This window comes from Copadichromis virginalis, linkage group LG7 (genome assembly GCF_057382275.1).
Source record: "Copadichromis virginalis isolate Kocher_CV1m ecotype Utaka linkage group LG7, C_Virginalis_male_GT1.1, whole genome shotgun sequence".
Lineage (NCBI taxonomy): Eukaryota > Metazoa > Chordata > Actinopteri > Cichliformes > Cichlidae > Copadichromis > Copadichromis virginalis.
The window spans coordinates 60,177,277-60,199,172 of record NC_140624.1 but is presented as its reverse complement, the minus strand read 5'-3'; the positions used below and the strand labels follow the sequence as shown (position 1 = coordinate 60,199,172).

Genomic DNA, 21,896 nt, shown 5'->3' with positions numbered 1-21,896 from the left:
TACCAAATGCAGGATTTGACCATCAGAGTCGGTGTGTTTATTTACAGTGAGAAATGTGAACAATCGTGAAACAGAAGGAAAGAAGTGGTTTCCATGAACGTGCTCCTGACTCCCGCTCCAACACTCGAAATTTACAATTTAAGTTTGTAACAAGACAAGACAAGATCTTCTTCTTCTATAGACATGTTCCCTGTTTAATGGTGCGTTTGGCACCAAACTCAGTATTTAGATCCAGCCGTCAGTAAAAGTGTTTTCACTCACTCCCAGCAGAGGGCATGCAGACATCTCACCTCTCATCTTCATCTTCAGTTCTAAAACAAGCTGAATAAGATTGATGATGAACTGTCCTCCTGAGGTCTTGGCCTTCTCTCTGTCAGTCAGATTAATTGTGTCTATTGACAGTGATCAAATCCAGCACACCTCAGAGCTCCATTAGAGCATACAAAGACTCAATATATTTTATAGAGTCATTCAATTGTTGATCTGTCCTGTTAACATTATGGATTAACTAATCCCTCTCTCTTTCATCCTTTAATTACATTAAATGAGGGTGCTGTACATATTTTTAAACTACTATACAAATAATAAATGTCTTTGTTGCCTCTCAGTCTAAGTTTTATGATGATTTCAGGTGATTAAGTTCAGCGTTTACCCTTAATTATGTGTGACTGTCATCACATGCATCATCCACCATTCATGTCACACCCCTGGCTGAAGGGGAAAGACAGAAATGGACACCTCACTGAAAAAATGAATGTATTTAAAAAACAAAGTCAATGTCTGTAATATGTGAAGTAAATAAAATTCAAATAATCCCAAATGACCTGTAAGAATGAGCGATAGAAACCGAGGTTGCAGACGTCCATATATAGTCTCAGTTGAGTAACTAAGCATATTGCTCTAAACAAGCCAGATTTGATTGACCTGACAACATTTTTGATTTGTGCATGTAAAGAAAGTCAATTAAAATGAACAAGAAAAAAAGAAGAAAATGCCCGTGTTATGTAAGCTTTGGATGAAATGGAGATAATAGCTAACACATTAATGAGCCCACTCCTGCAGCATGATAAGTATGAAGGCTTAATTTGTTACCCAGATGATTTCAATGAGAAAAAATACATCTCAGCACAGGACACATGAAGGTGCAGCATGAGAAGAAATACAACAGGAGAAAGATGGTGCAGAGATAATCGTGGACCAAGTAGAAGAAGCAGACAGCAAACTGTGAGCAGACAAAACAAACTAAGAGCTCAAAATTGTTGCGCTGATTGAAGAAAAGTTACATTTGGTTAGTTTGGGCTCTGAAGCTCCAGCTGTGTGGTTAGTTGTTTTGAAGATGAAGATGAAATTAGTTCCAAAAAGAATTGGAGAAATATTATATGTGAAAGTGCAGAAGGCTTTAAAGATCTGGGTGGTTTATTCACAGCAGAAAAAGAAAATAGGATGATCATGACATGATAATGTGGCAAAAAAATGTCTTGTTTCCTTAATCAGCACGACAGTTTAGGTCTCAACTAAAAAAACTTGGAAATGGGTTGCCTTATGCTCAGTGTGTTAAATGTTTAGTCAGTTCTCAGCAGTCTTCCATTGTAATGGTACATTTAATTAATGTAGTTTATTTGAAGAATTGTAGGCCTTAGTGAAATGGAGACACAGCTCCTAAACTCTGAAGACAAACATAAAAAAAAGACAGCTTCTGAAGTCGTTCAATGTTGCTTAGCCCTTTGAACGACAGGAAATACAATAACAAACGTAAAAGAAATTGTAATTTAAAAATAATAATTTCATTTGGCATCTGTTGAATTTGTTGTCACAACGTCTTAAAATGGGTGGAAGTAAAGGATTTTTAAAATTTTATATCAGGAAAAAAAATTATGTTTAGACATGAAAATTCTTTCATAAATGAAGCTGATAAAAAGTTGAAGGCAGTGGCACACCCAAATGTTCACATTGTTTATGGAAAAGTGCCAACTTGGTTTAATCCGTGTGAAAAGAGAAAATGGGATGATCCACACAGTAATGAGTCCAATGTATTATTTTCTTAATCAGCAAAGTAGTTTTGGTCTGTGCTGATATCTTTGGAAAAAACTTTTGACTGATAAGTTGGGATTTAACATGATAAACTTACAGTAGATAACAAAATGTACCACTGGAAGACAGGAGACATTGTTGCTGTAAATGGGCTTTTGTACATCTGTGTTAATATTCCATTAAACCTCATTCATGATTTATGGTCAGTGTTACTATTAAGTGTTCATATTTCTTTAATTCTCTGATTAATTATGTGTTACTCAACATTAAACTAAAAATAATGGTAGTCATAGAACAAGACGTTTTTAATTGTATTTAATTTATTTATTATTAACCCTCTGGGGTCCAGGGTATAATTGGCCGCTTTTGACTACTTTTGATTTTACCTCTATATTTCACCTTTAAAATATGTTTTTCTTGCCTTGTTTGGTATCATTATTTTCAGCACAACCTCAAATATCTGAAATTTGAGTTATTTTTTCATTTTGGTATACTATATTAGCACAGTTGATCTAAATTCAGACAAAAAATTCAAAATCAGAGTACAAAAAAGTTGTATTTTTTACTGTAAAACCCACAAACATGTTTAACAAATGATTTTCATAACTTGAAATGCAAATACAAATTGTACATTTCTAAAAAATTATGCACAAGTTTTGCAAACAACAAAGTTATATGGTACTATTTACCTAAAAATGCAGCCAAGGCCTCAGGCGTTTTTTATATAACCAAAATCTATTTACAGAACAATCAGGTGTGCTGCATCAAATAAGAAGGCACACAAATTATTTGTGCCAGTCCAAAAAATGTAGTTTGTGTTCAGTACAGAGGCGGAGCCAGACATTTGAAACACCCAGGGCTTAGCCCTAAAGGGTAGTATGCATGTGGGATTTTTTTTTTTTGGGGGGGGGGGGGGGGTAGAAATGACTGAAAGATTAATAGGCTGTGTTTTGAGTTTTGTTCAAAAAAGAATGACTTCATATAGGAAAAAATATATCACATATGCAGGACACCTTAAACTAGTTTTTTAATTAAGCAGCAAGGCAGAACAAAATCAGGGCTGTATCAAGACACAGGGACTAAACCCCAATTCAACCAGACCCAGGACTGATCCGGAATTAAAATAGGACTACAACAGTTCAAAATCAGGACTACTGAGGACTTAACCAAGACAGAACAAGAATCAGAACTAGATGATAATAGAACTAAAAATCATCATAGACCTGCACTACACTTATTTTTTAATTCTACCAAAGTACACTATTTAGATTGAGAAAAGTTTATATAATTATTTAGCCTTGTTGTGCAAACAAGCCTGCATAACTTAATAAATATAGAATTTGAAAAATAACAAACCTAAAAAGAAACACTAGGTACAAGATACATGAGTACCTATGATACGGTGATACTTTTGGTAAACAATCATTTGACTAAGGCTATGTCCACACGTACCCGGGTATTTTTGAAAACGCAGATTTTTCTATGCGTTTGCACCTTTCGTCCACAGGTAAACGGTGTTTTTGGTCACTGAAAACGGAGATTTTTAAAAACTCCGGCCAGTGTGGATATTTTCTAAAACTCAGTTTTTGCATTTACGTGTGGACGAGAAAAACGCAGAAAACGCAGCGTCAAAGATGTGCGCCTTTTTTGACGTCACAGTGTGCGCCACGTTATTGTTTCGGTGAAATGAATTTCTACAATACTGTTACTGTTAATTGTAGCCTCTGCAGTGTTTAAATGCTTACATATACACACACAGTTACTGTCCCTCCACACATACGACTGGGTTCTGCTTCTATGCCCCAGCTTTGTTTACTTTTTGCCACCGAGGCTTCTAGACTTTCTGATTGGCCAACATTTCTACACGGTTAGGAATCTAGCGCCATCTCCTGCTTTGGCATGTTCCTAGCAGCGTTTTCCTTCATTTCTGCCTTTATGTGTGGACGGGATTATTTTTTAAAACGAAAGATCTCCGTTTTCAAAAATACCCGGGTACGTGTGGACGTAGCCTAAGAGGTCTGTCTCACCTGCTCTTGTTCCATCTCTGTTCTGTCCTCATTCTCCTCTCTCTCACTCTCTGTTCCTCTCTCTCCCTTTTTGTGCTGACAATCATCAAATATACAGTTGAAACCAGATATTTACATACTCTTCAAATAAAAACACTTTTTTAATTGTAACATCAAATCAGACTAAATGTTTATTTTTTTTAGATTGATAAATATAAAAAACGTATTTGTTAACTTTAAGAGTAAAGAGAGAAATTGTCTGTATTTCTTAATTGTAAATGGCACCAAATTGTATTCAAAACTGAGCCACACTTATGGAGCTCCACAATTCTTTCCCAGGTGTTTTGGTTGATATCTCTTGATTTTCCCATTTCAGAGAAACAGGCTCTGGCTGTGTCCCAATTAAGAGACTGCACGCTTGAAGTACGCGCACTACTATGTACGGTGCGTACTATGAGGACGAGAATAACCGGACGGACCAGTTGCACGAACCAAAACATGCTAACAAGTGCACTGGGACTGGGAGACACTTCAAAGAAGTGGAAGCGGGGCGGCCAAAGAGTAAACTTTCAAAAGTAAGTTCTGAATATTATGTCACTTATTTATGTGCAAATGTTTAATAATGAAGAACATTAAAACATTACTGTTGGCCACATGCCGGCAAAGTTATGTGACATTAGCGATGTTTGTACTTTCAGCATTTACTTTGTTTTAAAGCCTTTACTTTATACGCCGTTCGATAGTTGACCTTAATCTTACAGAGAATCTGATGATTTTGTGGATAATTAAAGTCAGTCATATATCCACAAACACAACAAGCTGAAAGTCAGTGATGCTGCTCGGTTTGCAGTCCTGAATATCACTGCACAAGCAGGATTCACTGCACTGTTAATGTTAGCTATGTTATATTGCTGCCTCTGTTCAGTGGTGTCGAGCCAAACTGACTTTAACGTGTGTTTGAACGAGCTGACGGTTCACTCGTTAAGCTGAAAGAAAGATGCTTTAATCACAGGAGTCACACATGTGTCCACTGTACCATCTGGGAACTCTTGTAATAACACAAACACTAAATCCTCCTTCTCTTGTGCTGTTTTGTAGCAGTGTGTACTCCTGAGACTGTCACCTGTCTGTCTGTCCTGCACTCTCTCTCTGTTTCTTTTTCTCTGATTGTGGAATAAAAGTATGAACATGTGTTTATAAGTTACATGACAATTCATAGTTTTATATGTGAATTATATAATGTTAAGTTTCCCGATTCTTTTGTCCCCATGATAGAACAGAGAAAACCGACTCATAGTGTGTTAAAACATTTATATTTCTTTTTATTCAATCATCTTCTGGAAGAGAGAGACCCCTGCACAACTCAAACGCCAGTTGCAAGAGCTCTAAAATTTTTAGCTCAACATGTGTCTTATGTGGTATTATTTCTGTACTTCAGACGTCACACACAGTTTCAAACATTGCTTATATGAAAAGTTCCTCCTTTCTGTGTCTTTATCTATTAATATGCCTGTGCACTAAAACTTCCTGTTTTTTAGTCTGGGTGATCACTTTGTGAGTCAAAAGTGGCCTTGCTCTACAAGCCTTCATTATTAAAGCACATAAAACAATATAATAGGAAAATAAGGATACCAAGGATATTGATTTCATGACAACAGTCATGAAAATAAAAGAATATGACCTTAAGGACTTAACAACATTACTTCAGTTATACTACACTAACATCTCTTATACATTAGCACTAAGGGAACACTGAATGACCTGGTGGTTTTTGTCCATAAAACTACTCATCTAAGATTACCACAAAGTAACAGATCTCTTAGCAAAATTATGCAACCTTTTAGGCACACTATTACCCCTATCAAGTCAGTGATCTGGGATGTTTTACTCTAAACATGAACTACTGTTACAGCAACAGACATGGACTACTGGTGTCCCACACAACAACTCAATGTCCACTATGTGAAGGAGCCAAACACATGCCTTCTCCTCTCATTAACTGAGATAAACTGCTGGCATATTTGTTTTACATCTATACTGTCCAGTCTCTCCTGGTGGACATGGCAACACGTTATTCATGGTTACATACAATTTTAGACTGATGTGGGCCAAAGCCTGCCGGGAGTTTGCTGTTCTCCCCGGTTCAGGTATTTGAAGTTTGCACAGCTACGTTCTCGCCTAGAAAGACTAATAAGAGGGACACTGAAATTCGGGATTGTCCGAGAAAAAACGGGAGGGTTGGCATGTATTGCCTTGCATAGCCTGTAACGTTATTATGATGGACAGGTTTTATGAGTGAACTTGACTTTAAGTCACTTACAGGTTTCTTTGAAAAATAGAAAAAATAGAAATATATATATGGTGGATACAATCATGCATTCCAGATGCAAGAATCCATTTGAACTAGCCACTCAGCAGTCTAAAAGCAACACACACTTACACACCTTGGAGGGACGAGAAAGAGAAAACACACTCTGATGTAAGAAGCCAAACATAAAAACAACAGACATTGATTTTTGATCATAACAGCATTCCCCCAGGGATCAATAAAGTATTCTGATTCTGATTCTGATATTAAGCATGTAAATATGTTACTTGTTTAGGAGATTACAGTGTCCAATTAACATATATTATATATGACCATGTGATAGGATGTTAGGTTGACTTTCTGACTTTACATCATGAAGTCATCGGTTTGTCTGCTTCATCTCCTCCTCTGCATGTATAAATCTTTGTTGGCAACAAATCTTATAGTGTTGAAAAGCCTGTTTGTTTACCTTGAAATGATGCCACATTTGTGTAGAAAATGCATTTGTGGGTTGAGCAGCAGTGCAACATATATGTGTGTGTGTGTGTGTGTGTTGTTGAACCAATTTCTTCGGCCTGGTCCCCACACAGGGACCTCCAGAATGGGGAAAAACAATAAAACAATGCACCACATTTGATGAAGTTCAATTCTGAGACACAAGATGGCAGTAGTGAGACTGTTATGACAGTTTAAGTTCAGATTTCCACAAAATCACCACCTTGAGTGATTAATAATAGCGACTATTTCTACTACTACCACTGCTACTAATAATAACAAAAAAAAAACTACTATATTGTTGTTGTTGTTGTTGTTGTTGTTGTTGTTGTTGTTGTTGTTGTTGCTGCTGCTGCTGCTGCTGTTGTTGTTGTTTTTTGCAAGTTCTTTCACATGACTCTAATTATTGTATGTATGCCTAGATGAGAAATTGAACCAGCTTTATATGCAGTATAGATTCTCAAAAAAAAAAGAGGGGATTCAAGAAAGTTTTTTACAGAATAATGTTTTTAATGCTTTGTCAATGTGGTGATGAAGGAGTGTTGGAGATTTAGTGTCTCTGTCTGTTATGTAACAACAATAACAAAAAAATAATGTGATTAATTAGATTAATCAACTAAAGCTATGGAATAAACACAGCAAAACTGATTTCTGATCTGATGCAAGGAAAAAATGCAAATTCTCAAATAGACATATAAACATAGAAATATGCAGCACTTGCTTTCCCCCCACTGAATGCTGCAGCTTGTCCAGGTATTTAAATTTATGGCTGTTATAGTACAACTTGAGTTCAGCTGCTCCAGATGTTAAGATCAGTGCACCTGAAAGAAACTTTTTGGTGGACAACATCAGCAGATTCTACCAAGATTTGAAGTCATCTGAAGTTTGGTGCCAGATAGTCACGTAAAAACATGAAGTATAGGGGTTAGAGGACAAAATGATGATTGGAGTTCATGCAAAGCAACTTTGAAGCCATGAAAGAGGTGTAAAAATACTACATTGCACTATCTGATCACCCATAATATCTGAGTGACTCTCTATTCATACACAAATGGTGTAAATCATTAATGAAGAGGCCTGGATTAGGAAAATAATTCATCAGCTGTAGAAGTCATTTTAAATGCAATGTGTTATTTAAGTTCTTCTGCATTATAATGGAATACAAAAATAAGGTAATATGATATGGAAATACTCCATACTCAGAGTTCTTAACCTGAGCTGCAAAAAATCTTAATTATGTTTGGGTTGCTTTAATAATGCTTAAAAAACTGTGCTGTGTATTTGAAACAGTTGTTTTACATATGATATGCTGAATGATTCATTGACTCATTGAGGAATGAGTGCACGGGAGCTTTTGCAGAGCAAAGAAATCAACATTGTCTATTATGAACACAGCTGCTCATTTTCTACTCACTGTGCTGCCCATTCCAAAAAGCGAATAGTCAGTGGAAATGCAATGTCTCTTTAAAAGGTAAAAGCAGTTGGAGTCCATCATAGCTGTTTTGTTTTTCTGATGTTTAGCTGCAAATTATTATTATTATTAGTAGTAGTAGTATTAGCATTATTAAGATGGTGGAGAAGAACTCCCCTACTGGTGGAAGAGGCCTCTGGCAGAATCACACTCAGGGATAGGCAGTCATCTGCACTTTACATCAATCATCACTGACCTGTTATCTAATAAGACTTTAACCTAGTGACTGAGACCATAAACTCCACAGGAAAGTGATTACTGAGGTCATAGATCAAGGGAACCAAGTGCCATTTTCCAAAGATTTCCTTCCAGCTTATGAATGCCAAAAACCGTAATTTTCCATAGTTTAATTGACTGTGGCTCTGAAAGTAAAGTTGGTTGCCTATTAGTTGGAGAGTGAGTAAGTGTGTGATTGTTGGAAAATAGCTCTGCATGATTTGTGTGTGTGTAAATGCGTAGAGAATGTGGCTTTTAGTAAAAGCATTTTGAATGCTCGGTTGGAACAGCAAGTGTACCAGTCTAGGGTACCAGTTTAGGGTGGTGATTAGTGGTGACGCTTCACAGCAGGAAAGTTCTTGGTTACAACAAGTATGTAGGTTCCCTTCAGGTAATCTTTCACCTGTAGTCCAAATTCATGTATGTTATGTTAAATGGAAACATTAAGCATTTAAATTGTGTAGAATATACAGAATAGAATATTATTTTATGGGTAAATGTGACTGTAGTATTTTAATGCGCTTTGAGTTGTCCATAAGACTAGAAAACGTTATATAAATGCCTGTCTACTCACTCGCCCTTCCATAGTAAGTACAAAATTAACGGTAAATGGAGACCTATAAAGATTATGGTAATCATGAGTACCACATTTTTTATTCTTGGACACTTTTATTCAGTTAAAATAATCCTCATACATCTTCTGCTGTCTAAAGCAAGACATTTTATCTCCCTTCTTTTCCTTTTTAAGGCAACTTTCTTCTGACTGGCTGGCCCTCATAAACAGCGTGAGCCTCTTGAACACCAGGTAGGCTGGGTGGGCGGGGCTTCTGTGCTAACTGCAAGAGCTGGGTGCTTGAGATGACCATATTGGCGATATCTTCTCTCCGTGATGTCACACAGATCTCACTGCTTGAAACTGAACATTAAGAACAGTCTGAGCCCAAGCTTTGGCTCACAGATATTACATGTTCATATAATGAACTCATTATTTGATTATCATATTGTATAATTTTTCTATGATAGAGAATAAGTAAAAACATAATTGGTTCCTTTTAAGGTCCATGTAATAGACAATGTTGCAAAGTGTTGCAAACTTCACTTGTATCTATAATTAATCAGATAGTGACAGCAAAGTCTAATGTATAGTAAACTTTTTGGGTCCACCTTTATCCATTTTATTGATTTAGAGGCAGAACGGATCATCTTGATGACACTGGGTGGAACTTAATCTCTTGTATGTATAGCAAAAAATTTAATTTTGTGTAGTAACTTTTTTGTTCTTGTAGCAATCATGTGTGTTTTGTTGCCAGCTGTATCTACACAGTATGCATGGATATGTTTTGCCCACGTGAGAAAAATCATGTGTCTGTTAGGAAATAGGAGTTTCTGCAAGCTCGGCCAGTAAAGGGGAGGAGGACCTCGCTGCTTCAGCCATTCTGCGCCTGTGTGTTATTCTGGGTCAACCATTTCCCTGGAATGTTCTGCCTGCTGCCAATGACAAGTCACTACAAAGGAATGCACACACAACAGCACAGAAACACAAGGATGACTTAAAAAGGCCTGAATATGAGGACATAGAGCATTTCTCCTGTGACTGCAACCACTGGCAACACATCCAGAATGCTTCCTCTATTTGGCACTTAGAGGCATAAATGTTCCAAATGATACCTACAGTTATGAAATAGGTGTATACAGTATGGATAACCATTTGTGTTAACGCTACAGAATGCTCCCATGAGGATAATTAATTTGATAAGAGGAATGGTTTTAGAGAAGCAGAAGTACGTGTTTTTACCAAAGGCAGAGTATAGCACTGCTTTACCCTCTGTCTCCTCATCCTCCCCATCAACAAGCTTTTTTCATTCCTCCCCGAGCACAGATTGTTGCAGCAAGGATGGCTCTTCTGCCTCACATTCAAAATGGGCTTAATCCTTCAGCCGTATACATTGTCAGATTTGTTTGTGTAGGCAAAGGAATGTGTGTAGGAAAAGGAGGTGTTCTTTGACATTGTGAAGTGACTGCAGTACACTGGAATTGTATGTGATTGTACTATGCGGCAGGTTGTGGGGGGAGGAAGCAGCAAGGCAGCTGCAGCATGAAAGGTGGAGGTGGTGGTGGGGGGGTAATATGGATAGTGTAGAGAAAAATGAAGAAATGGGAAATCCGGGGAACCTGTTTCCAGGGCAACAGAGGTCTGGAAAAATACAGGCAAGCTGGACTTTTTATTCTCCACACTGCACTAGCCCTCTGGCAAGACACTGCAGACACCTCTAATGACTCCAAAACACTCACTGGCCCTGCTGCTAAAATACTGCCAGGCATCAAGTGATATACGCACCTTTTCTTAGTGTGTGTGTGTGTGTGTGTGTGCATGCTGCCTAGGAGCCAATACTGTCAAACATGTGCATTGCAGGTGCATGTATGATGGGAATGAGTGAAAAGCACACATGTTGCATGGTGCATGAATCAAACATAAATGATCATTAGCAGGTGACGTCATGGTCGATGATGCCCCCCCCCAACTCCCAACTCCCTCCCTCTCGCCACAACACACACAGGCAACATCGCTCCTTTTCTTGTGTAATGACCTGCTGCTCTGGTCTGCAGTCACTCAGCCGCCAGACTTGTAGGAGGAGGGACGTGAAAATGCCTTTCTCTGTGGGAGACAATGACTCTGTGATCTCATGAATATATTAGAGGGTCACTGAGCAATGAGCAAGGTATACAGAGCAGCCATTCTCTGCCTGCCAAAGCACACTGCAAAAACCTATTGTAATTGCTGGAGTCATCGTGTGTATTGACACACACGAGAATAGCTGTGTTAATATATAAACACATTAGTTTACCTTTGTGTGTGTGCAATGATAATTGCAAAAATGCATTATAAATCGCCCAACTAGCCTCTGCTCGATAATACGGCCATCAAGCAGCTTTGTCTTAATGACACGACTGCGACACTAGTAGCTAAGCTAACGTTGTTTAGCTAACGTAACTACCTACAATCAAGCGGCTTCGTTGTCTGGCAGCTGGAGCAGATACGGGGTGAGTTCTGCGGGCACTTATTATCAGGAATACCGGTTCCAGGAAATTAGTAAGGCGCTTTTATTATCGCGTGAATAATTACTTAGTTAGTTAAACTAATTACTTAATTAGTTTAGGGTAGGAAAATAGAGTGTTACACAAACTTATCAACGCGAGCTAAGCATCCTCCATTTAGCTAACGGTGCCAACCGGCGGCGTGTTCACATCCCTCCACAGCTCTGTTTCCACTTCTCTGCTGGCATTCACAAGACAGCGATACACGGACTTGCTGCTAGGGTCACAACAGCACGTTGCAGCTAACCAATACGGGACTATTGCATTGTTTCCCCCCACCGTTTCCTTGCTTTTAAATCGCCATTCGGAATCAAAACAACCCGAGTTTGATCATCAGTCCAGGCAGGTCGGTGAAACAAAACATCTGCTATTCTCATCTTGTTTTTTTTTTTTTTAAAGTGACGCTTACACACTCGCGCAGAGGTTGAACTCCTCCACACAATCTATGCTGCTGATTTTTCCTCCCGTTCTGCTGCACGTACATTACAGCCGCATGTTTTGTTTGTACTGCGATACTCTTGAGTTGAGTGCTAGTGTTGATTTGCATGTTGTACACGGCTCTGATTATCACCTTTTATTCACCTTATCATGTCTAAATGTATGTCACCATTAATTTGCAGTCCATTTCGTTAACTGGGTGTTTCGGGACATTTATAGGCATAGGTGGTCGTTGTTGTTGCGTTGCGATATATATTTCTGAGCTGAGGTAGCCAGTGCCCTGTTTTTTGTTTTGTTTTTCCTTGGCCATGACTTCCTGGATTGTGTGAGGGGTACAATAACATGTTGTTCTGGCATGAAGACAGACTGTTATTTTGGGTCAGCGTTGACATGAAAAGACAGATTCTTACCTTTGTTAACCCCGTTATACGTTCAGAAAAGGCTCAAATGAATATTTATGGTGAAGACTTTTAGCTGCTTTTTCCTGATTTATTTAGTTTTTAAGATGAAGTTGGGCATACATTCTAGTTGGTGACTTAGTGAATGTAATTCAACACTTTTTTTTTTTACTTGTGTCTAGGATTGTATTTATGCCTAAGGTATGTGTGCTAACGGAAAAGGGGCTAGTGGAATAACTAGTCTAGTACAGTATAATATAGGATAGAAAAAACCAAACAAACAGAAAACATGAGTGAAGTTTGTTTAGGATTGAGTTGCACTTTGTACTCTGGACTATGACTGCAACTTATTGTTTTCATTAGGGGTGCACTGATTGTGAAATTTTTCTCTAGTATTAATGTTTAAAAACAGCTTTTGTTTTCCTTATTATTCAGTGGAAATAATTTTTTTTCTTTTAGATTTTTTTTTCAAATTACTATAGACCACTCACACTGGTAAATGCCATATTATTTTCTGTTATTCTGATACCAGTCAACAGGCTTAAGGTTTAAGAAAAAAAAGCTTTGAGCTTTTCTCTACACTTCTGTCCAAAATGTTTTCAGGTTGTTGTCACATGTGATGTAGGTGATATTTGGGAAGCTGACACCAAAGATTCGACCTTTTTTTCCCCTTGGAAGTGACAACTGTTTGTTTTCAAAGTTGCTTGTTAGTTAAATTTATCAATTGTTTCATCAGTTGGTATATATGAGGGGAATAATGAGCTTTTAGCTTGTTTTGGAACTGCATTTGTTTTAATACTAAAGACACAAACAGACAAGAGGCATTATTTCTTGTTAAAGTTGGCCCACAACTTCATCTAGGATTGCTGCAGACAGGCAGACACACACACACAGCCCGCTTTACTAGCAGTTAAAGTAGTTAACAATAAACAACAGTAGGAGGAATTTGGAAAGGTCAGTAAAGTTTCCTTCTAAACAATATTGTCACATTAAACATTTTCATAAAGGTTAACCTGGCCAGTGTACACACTGATGTTAGCTGCTTAACTATTAGTAGTTACTAGATCGCCACAAGCGTAGTTTCAGGGGCTCAAAAGCTAGTGTACTCCAAGTTCTGGGCCTACACTCTGATAATTCTGAGGGTTGCAGCTGAAGGTTAACTTAAGCTAGTGAGTAGTGGCTATGGCTAATAATAAAAAGCTAATTTTAATTTTGGAGCTACCCAGCAAACATCAGTCGTGTCCGTCTGTAACATTATAATTTATGGTGTTAATTTGACAGGATAACACAACTATTTGTGTCTGAAAGTTATTTCAAGAGGAAAGCTTAGCAACTAGAGCGAAAACTGGTATCTTATCTTACCAGCTTTATTTGATCAGCAATGAAAATGTGAAGCTGAAGTTACTAGAAGCGCGCTTACCTCATACAGTCTAAATATAATCACTTTTATTTTTTGTTAGCGTTAGCATGCTGTCTTCACAGATGCTTGCAAAGAACCAAAGTTGTGTTAGCAGCATAATGCGGTTGTTTTTGTCCTGGATGCCGTTTTCCACTTTACCATTTATCTCGTCCTTTTGTGCAATAAAAATAAATATCCATATGTCTCTTTATTTTCCTCCACTGACACACAAAGTAAAATCAGCTGATTGTAGTGAGAGTGCAAGAACTGATAAGTGGGGTCAATAGGCAAGGAACTGTAAACTGGTTTTCCACAACCACCGGTTCTCGATTCCCATTCCTACTCTTCACCACAGTGAGGATTGCAGCATATTAGTTTAACATTGGTATTTGGTTGCTGCTCTGTATTGGCAGATACTGTGAGCAGTGAATGTGAGTGCGAATGGTTGCCTGTCTCTGTGTTAGCCCTGCGACAGACTGGCGACCTGTCCAGGGTCTAGCCCGCTTCTCGCCTTATGACAGCTGGGGTAGGCTCCAGTGCCCCCCGCGACCCTGAAACGGATAAGCGAAAGTGGATGGATGGTAATCTAAAAGTGCTGGCTGAGTCTGCACTTGCTCAACTTACCTGTTTTGTTAGAACAAGACACAGTCAGAGCTTCCATCCCATCTCCCTCTTGTCAGAACCTTTCTTGCTGATGTGCTAAAGAACAACTTTTTCATTTTCCATCTTTGAATCACACATGTTATCCAAGGTAGAGGAAACTTATCTGTGACAATGCTAAATCACTGAAGCTATGTCCACCAAACATGGAGAGCATAAGTTTTCTAGCGAAACTGAAATAAGCACAGTTTTCATTGACAATATTGGACTGCGGCCACAGAATGGCTGTAATGTAAAGGATGGCTGCACATACTAATTGACAGACAAGAAGCTTTATGATACCGCTCACTGAGATTTAAAAAACAAAAACAGAACATATATTTTTTTCTTATCAGTGTATAGGGGTGGCGCTTTTTGCATTTTTAAAATTTTGGCTTTGAAAGGTATCATAAGTCTCCAGTTCTTGATCTGAAGGTCAAAGTCCCAGAGACCTTGACCTCAAAGTTAAGATCAGAGGTCAAGTTGTCTAAAAGATCTAGACAGTTGGATTTTCAGATACTGTGAATTAGGAGTCAAATGTGTGTCAAATTGTTAAGTGGCTTTTTTTGGAATTTGCATCAGAGGTTTACTTTCTTTTCAGTTGTGTGTGTGGGAGAGAGAGAGAAGTGAAGTGTTAAATAGGGCTGCAGTTTCTAATTTTTTGTGATGGATTAATAGTGTTTTGTTGAATAGTCCAACTTGCACATTTTCAGAAAAGCAGCAATTATTTGCATTTGACAAGCTTAAATTTATTAATTTTAGGCATTTATGCTTAAAAATTAAAAAAAAAAAACTATCTGAAATTTTCTTAAAACGTTCTTAAAAGCAGGAGCTGGAAAGCAGGAATGCAGGTATAGGAGCAGAGGGTCAGTTGTGAGTTGATTGAGTGGCTTTGGTGTTTTGGCTGGCAGTGTGTTGACAGTAACAGAGAAGCAAAGAACATATGGTGAGAAATGAAATGCTGCTAGACATCATTTTGTCATTTCTGTACAGGTAGTCTGTGCTGGTTGTGTTCACATTAAACCTGTGATAAAGTTAGACATCATAGATGTTTCATATTTATTTTTGTGTGGTTTTTGCCATCCAGCTGTAATGAGACAACAATAAGTTGTAAAGTGCTGGAAGTGCTTTTTGATGAATGAGAATTCAAGTATGGTGGTTACATGATCCAAGATTCAACTCTCTCTTTCTTTCTTTTTATACAAAATATGAAGTGTCTGACCTAAATCTACAAAGTGCAAATAGAAAGCCAGAGAAAAGATACAGTGGGAGGGGATGTTCAAGGCTCTGATGTTGGAAAATTAGCATGTCAGTTGGTAACTGTCAGATAAAGAAAATCTTGAGTGGGAGAACCCAGGAGGAGAGCAGTGGCAGAGCAGTGAGGAAGAATGTGCTGGGAAAAAAGCATCTGTCATTAAAGGAGGAAAAGGCACAAATAAAAAAGCAGCGGTGTTAATATATTGACCAAGTCAAAGAACAAGTTTAATCTGTTCTTGCATGTTCTCATGTGGTGTAACCTTTTTTGAACACTGTAATTAAGACATGCTGTGTGTGTAGATTAAAATGGTCCAAGCGTCACATTTGTCTGCACAGTAGAGCTGCAGAAATGTGACATTTCAATTTATGGAGGTTTGATGCTTTTTTTGTCACATATGACAGGGTGTCTTTTACAGATGTACCAATATCAGGTAATTTTAACCTTTTTCTTGTATAATAATATATTGGCAAATATAAATTGCATTTATATTTGCATGGATGATAATTAGCTGTTATGTCAATTTTGCTTTAGCTACATAATAAAAGTAATTGAGTTGTTTTAGGCTTTTAGCTTTTCATCACACGAAGTCTTATTTCTTTATATTGTTCTTCTAAGGAGCCACACTTTCTTGCAGTTTTTCTGAAGCGGTCTTGAGACGGTAGTTCAAAGTTTTACTTTTACAGACAGACATGTCTATAGGAGATGAAAGTCATACATTCTTCACTCTATTGCTAAGGGAGAGGCAAGCCACCCTTGATAAAAACCTAATTTCTGTCACTTGGATACGCAGTCTTGCTCTTTGGGTCACTACCCATAGCTCATGACAAGAGGTGAGGGTTGGGCCATAGTTTGACCGGTAAATCAGTAGCTTTGCTTTTACGCTGAACTCTCTTTCTACCATAGCAGACCAGTACTGCATCACTATAGCCACAGTCCCAACCTGTCTGTCAGCAAGACCATGAGATGCTTAAACTCCTTCACTTGGGGCAGCACCTCGTCCTTGAACCAGTAGACCATGGCTTCAGACTTGGAAGGGCTAATTGTTATACCCATTGCTTCACACTCAGCTGTGAACTGCTCCTTTTAAATCTAAAAGACATGGATTGAAAATACACTATGCTTCAAAATGGATCGTGTTTTTTTTTTTTTTTTTTTTTTTTTTTTTTTTTTTTATATATAATACTTGTTTATTAAGGCCCTCTTAAAATAAATTTGCACAAGTAAAGACAGTGACAAAATCTTTTAGAGAACTGAAATATCAATTGACTGTATATTCAAAACACTAGCATTTTTCTACAATGTTACAACTTTGAAATGGCACCGAATAGTAGGAAGGACACGGCAACCTGCTAGTGATCAAAGAAATCAGAACTCAGAACAGCGCTATATATGCCTTTTTAATCAACTTCACACTACCATAAACCTCCAGCAACCAACTGGGAGAGTAATATACATTGTTCCCTATTGTCCCCCAGTTACATGAGCTTAGAGTCCGGGTGGCTTAAATTGATGTCACTTAAACACAACACAGAGATGTTCTGGACATAAAGTTAAAGTGGTTGTTTCTTCACATTCTTTTAATGGCTTGAGTTCATTTTGTAAGGGTTTGGACTCCTTTGAACACAGGAAGCAAAAGAAGTACCTTTTGTATTGGTGCCCTTTTATAACTATGGGCCCTATTGGCTGATGGAGTTAATGGTTAACTCGTGTTTTTTTTTCATTAAAATTTCTTTTAGATTAATCTTTAAAATGACTGTAAATTTATTTATGTATTTATTATTTGTAAAATTATGTTCACACATAAGGTGTGTTCAGATGTGTTACCATACTCAGATGTTTGGGTGACAGCAAATTATTTACCCAGGCGATAATAAATTTGATGTTTTGTTTTGTTTTGAATAATGCTTTTTATTTTTTAATAATGAAAAGCATCAAATTGTCTAATTGAAATATTTTAAACGGCAAATATTTCATCTTTTCATCCTTATGATTTTTTCTAAATGATCAACTAGCTTCACTTGTGTTTTGGATTCAGAAATAATCAAATTGATAGTGATCTCTGTCTTCAAATAAAAATAAAACAGGAAAAAATTCTGCTTAAGCTTTAAACGTTTGTGTCGGTAAGTGACTATTGTACATTGGTGTTCTGAGAGAAGACGGTGCCTCTCTGTTCTCTTAAATTTCTTTTGATATCAGCAGGCTAAATATAGCTCGCAGCACCCCTCCCCCTCCTTGACGAGGTATCAGAGCCAAGAGAGCAGTCAGTGATAGGCTAACATTTTGATGTGCACAGTGACACACACACACACATTAAAGTGAGTTGCTCAGAGTGGGACGGCACTGTCTTTGTGCACAGAGTACGGGCTACAGTGATGATAAATTGCTGCTGTTTGCGGCACCAAATGAGATTTGAGTATTCGTCTTTTTCTGTGCGTCTCAGGGCTGCCACTGGAGGATGGTGGGGGTACTCCGATGAACCTCCTCAAGTGCATGAAACCCTCCTTGCCTCCACAAAGGTATCCACACACTCACACAAGTGTGACCATAAGCTCAGTGTCCTCAGGTGAATCATGTGACCCTTCACCTGCTAAGCCAAGCAAGAATGAGTCTTGCATTACTAGGCAAGCCACTACAAGTTATAATGGAATGAAATTTTTCCCATTAGTTGTTCACTTATTTAATATGATTTAAATATACAAATTGGTTATTTCATTAAAATTTTCAAATTATTTTTATGTATGTTTGAAGTGTTCTTAAAACTACTCTTTCCACATCATATCTTCTAAAATTAAAATATGAATAACTTAAATAACTTTCATTTTCAAGCAAACGTCCCAAGCATTTCAAGGCTCAAATAGACTAAATCAGTTTTCTTTGGATTTTGGAGAGCAATCCTGCAGTAAGCTTTTTAAAGGTCTTACACCAGATTTGTCTATAACTGATTGGTTGTCTGTGATACCTACACTACGCCTGGTACAATAAAAGAAATAGTTATGTTTTTCAGAATTTTGAAAGTATGGTTTATTGTGAAATTCCCAATATAAAATCTTTCTTTTATGGCTTTATGCCTTAAAGGGACATTGTCATCTCCAGTTTCATCAGTGCCGTCTCACTTGATGGGGAAGATGTTTTTTTTGAGACACAGGTTCAGAGGGAGAGTGAAGTCAGCGCTGCACGACTTGTAGTGTCAAGCGATAGGAGTGTGCACTGCGTGTGTTAGCTATTCTGACCAGTATCAACCCTTCTTCATTCTGTCTCCTCCTGCACTCCATGGTCACATTTTGCTGTTTTTATGGAGACAAATTCATAACACATATGAAATTATGATCATTTTTATTATGAACTATTAATTTAACAAAGTTCCTAAACATTACATGTTAAGCAGTCATTCGTAAGCAGTCTGTTTTGTGCTGGCTATAGCTGATGTTCCCCTGCAGGCCTTTCCTCATGCAGTCATGGAAAATCAAAGGAAGAGAAGTCCAATTGCAGAACCATGCTGGCAAATATAAATCAATGCAGATGGATAGAGAATGGATGGAGAATCTTTTGACTATAGACATGCTCAGTAAGTGTATGTGCTGCACCTCCGACCAGGAAGAAAACTTGGATGCATGGATCTGTAAATAATAAAGGAAAAAAAAAGAAGCAGATAACTGAATTCCCTCCAGTTTGAACTATTAAAGGGAATCCAGAGTGTTTTCTGTTAAGTCTTTTTGGATGCATCTGGATTCGCTTAAGCCGAAACAGTCTTAATTGAGTGCAGCCATACAGCTTGATGACTGCTGTTTCACTACAGAAAGAAGTGGAAGAAATGTGTAGGCAGCTCAACAACAAGCAGTAATGGTTAAAAAGGGGGAAAATGGGGAAAAAAGTTACAGAAACATATTGAATCTGATTATTAAGTGAACAAATGCCAGATTAAACTTCTATGTCTTTACCAAAATATGGAAGAGTAATTTAAAAATATTAAAACTAAAACATCCATAATGGTGTTGAAGGTTTCAGTGTCAGTAAGCCTTTAAATATTGTGCTCTGAGACCGGTGCTGTCCTTTCCAGTAAATGGTTTTCAAGGAGGAAGCAGAAACCTTAACTGTGAGATAAATAAACCATGTTATGGTTCATCATTAGCTCGCCAAAGTAAAAGGTGCAATGATTACCTTTTACTCACGTCCTTGTGCTACAGCAGTAAAACGAGCTGTAATAAGGTCTGTTTTCATCATCTATTTTCGTTAGGAAATAATAAAGTTATGTCTGATATTCTGACATTTAATGTTATTGATATCTAGATGAAAGCTCTCTCTGCCTCTGCTGAACCTCCACAACTATCCCAGTGACTTGTATTCATATCCTCCTGCAGCATTGGCGGCTCCTTCATAAATGAGCCAGTCTCCTGGCAACCAGGCACCAATCAGCACGCAGGATCTCTCTCTGTAGTAACCACTGTGTGGGGTGTGACCAATCACACACACAATCAGGTAACACATGACTTGGTATCCTGGGTATCCTGGGACATTGTTCTCCTCCTGTTGGCTGTAACTATACAAAAGACTAATTTCAGAAGTATATACAAAGCCTGGGTTTAATTCAGAGTATAAAATCAAGGGCTGCTATTCTGACTGAGAATCTAGAAGTGAAATATTTCCCTTTACTAAAAGGGCTAGATTTTGTAAGAGGTACTTGTGCATATTCAGTTTGTTAACTAAAATAGATGGTAGTCAGGCAATCCCCTGTTTGGAAGCTTATTGTAGTGGATGGGGTCAGCAGCGAAACGGATGTCGGCCCCTCCAAAAAGAGGAAAAATCTGGTGTAAGTGCACACTGTGTATGAGATTTTCAGCCCTGTTCAACAGGGGACTAAAATAATTGTATTACTCTCCTTAAAGCCACCAGAATCACTTGACGAAAACAGTAATTTTGCCTTGCACGATATGAGAGCTGCTCGAGCACCAGTGTTTCAGTGTGTTGCTCGGTATTTTTCATCATGATTGTTTTTTTGTTTTGTTTTTTCATAAATGTCCCGTAATCTACTATTAGAAAAGTAAAGATTAGAAAACAATAAAGTCATCAATGGGCTAGCTGCTTTTCTCTGAAAGACTTTTACTTTCAGGACACTGATATGGCTGAAGTTGAGCTGCTCTCAACGGTTACATCCACATTTCATTGTTAAATGTCCTATTCCTAACCTACAGTGCTGTTATAACTTTCACAAATACTGTTTCGTCCCAAAGACCAAAACATGTTTGAGTCTACTTAGAAGTACATGTGTAAAAAAATTACTTAATTATTTTAAAATAAACTGTCTCTCTTTAACTTTCAGTTTGAGTGTTAAGAGTTAACCTAGGAAGCCCACACTTTGGTCTAATGAATGTCTCCCACCACCTTGTCTGCCTTCATATCTTCCCGTCACTTTATGGTTTATATGACTGTTTGGGGTGAAATTATTCCTCCTATTCCTATGTAGGTGTTTGGTGCACCCATGGGCCCTGGCGATAGCTCTGGCAGTCACATGATGCCCGGTGGTAGCCCTGGTATGGGTCCTGGGATGGGCTCCCAGTTCATAGGTCAGCAGTCATATGGAGATCCTGTCTCGAAAGGTTATGGCCAGCCAGTCATGTATGGACGTCCCAGCACTGCTTACAACCCAGCCTCCGCCTACAGTGGAAGGTATGCCATCCTATTGTTCTGATTATTGGCCAGTCTAGTTGGTGCTGTGAAACCACATTTTTTTATGCTCAGAGAAAAGGCAAAGAGAAACTACTAGTTGTAGTAAATTATGATCACCAGTTAATAGGTTAATATGCTTTTTCATGTCAAGTTAAAAGACATTGTAGATCCTTCAACACCAATTATTAAAAAGATGTAAGTGAATGTATGTATGCATACATTTTACCTTGAACGTCATTAAAAGATATATGCTGTACAGTCATTCCACCCTGGAAAATGAACATTCAAAGAAATCATGTGTATTTTAGTACTGACTATTTACACAGGCACAACTCCCCTAGCTTGCTGACTACATCCCATAGAGATGGTTTTATACTGTTCGACTACCAATATCACCGTAAGCAACTGAACTCATCTTTATCATTGCCAAAGTAACCTTACAGGGAGTGCAGAATTATTAGGCAAGTTGTAATTTTG

At 37.9% G+C, this 21,896-nt stretch overlaps 1 protein-coding gene across 7 annotated transcripts in view; it reads left to right on the top strand.

The window, feature by feature from the left end:
• The first annotated feature begins 11,329 nt into the window (after nt 1–11,329).
• Nucleotides 11,330–21,896, top strand: part of LOC146706389 (zinc finger MIZ domain-containing protein 2-like) — a 32,075-nt gene continuing 21,508 nt past the window's right edge. The window contains exons 1-4 of one of the 7 annotated variants that reach the window (XM_085464542.1): nt 11,330–11,569; nt 18,196–18,271; nt 20,114–20,231; nt 21,217–21,419. In XM_085464542.1, coding sequence (XP_085320668.1) covers nt 18,228–18,271; nt 20,114–20,231; nt 21,217–21,419 — 365 coding nt within the window. In that variant the 5' untranslated portion in view covers nt 11,330–11,569; nt 18,196–18,227. Of the gene's footprint in view, nt 11,570–11,597; nt 11,619–11,660; nt 11,970–18,195; nt 18,272–19,175; nt 19,321–20,113; nt 20,232–21,216; nt 21,420–21,896 lie in introns of those variants that run through there. The other 6 variants (XM_085464544.1, XM_085464543.1, XM_085464545.1 and 3 more) reach the window with 6 other exon arrangements.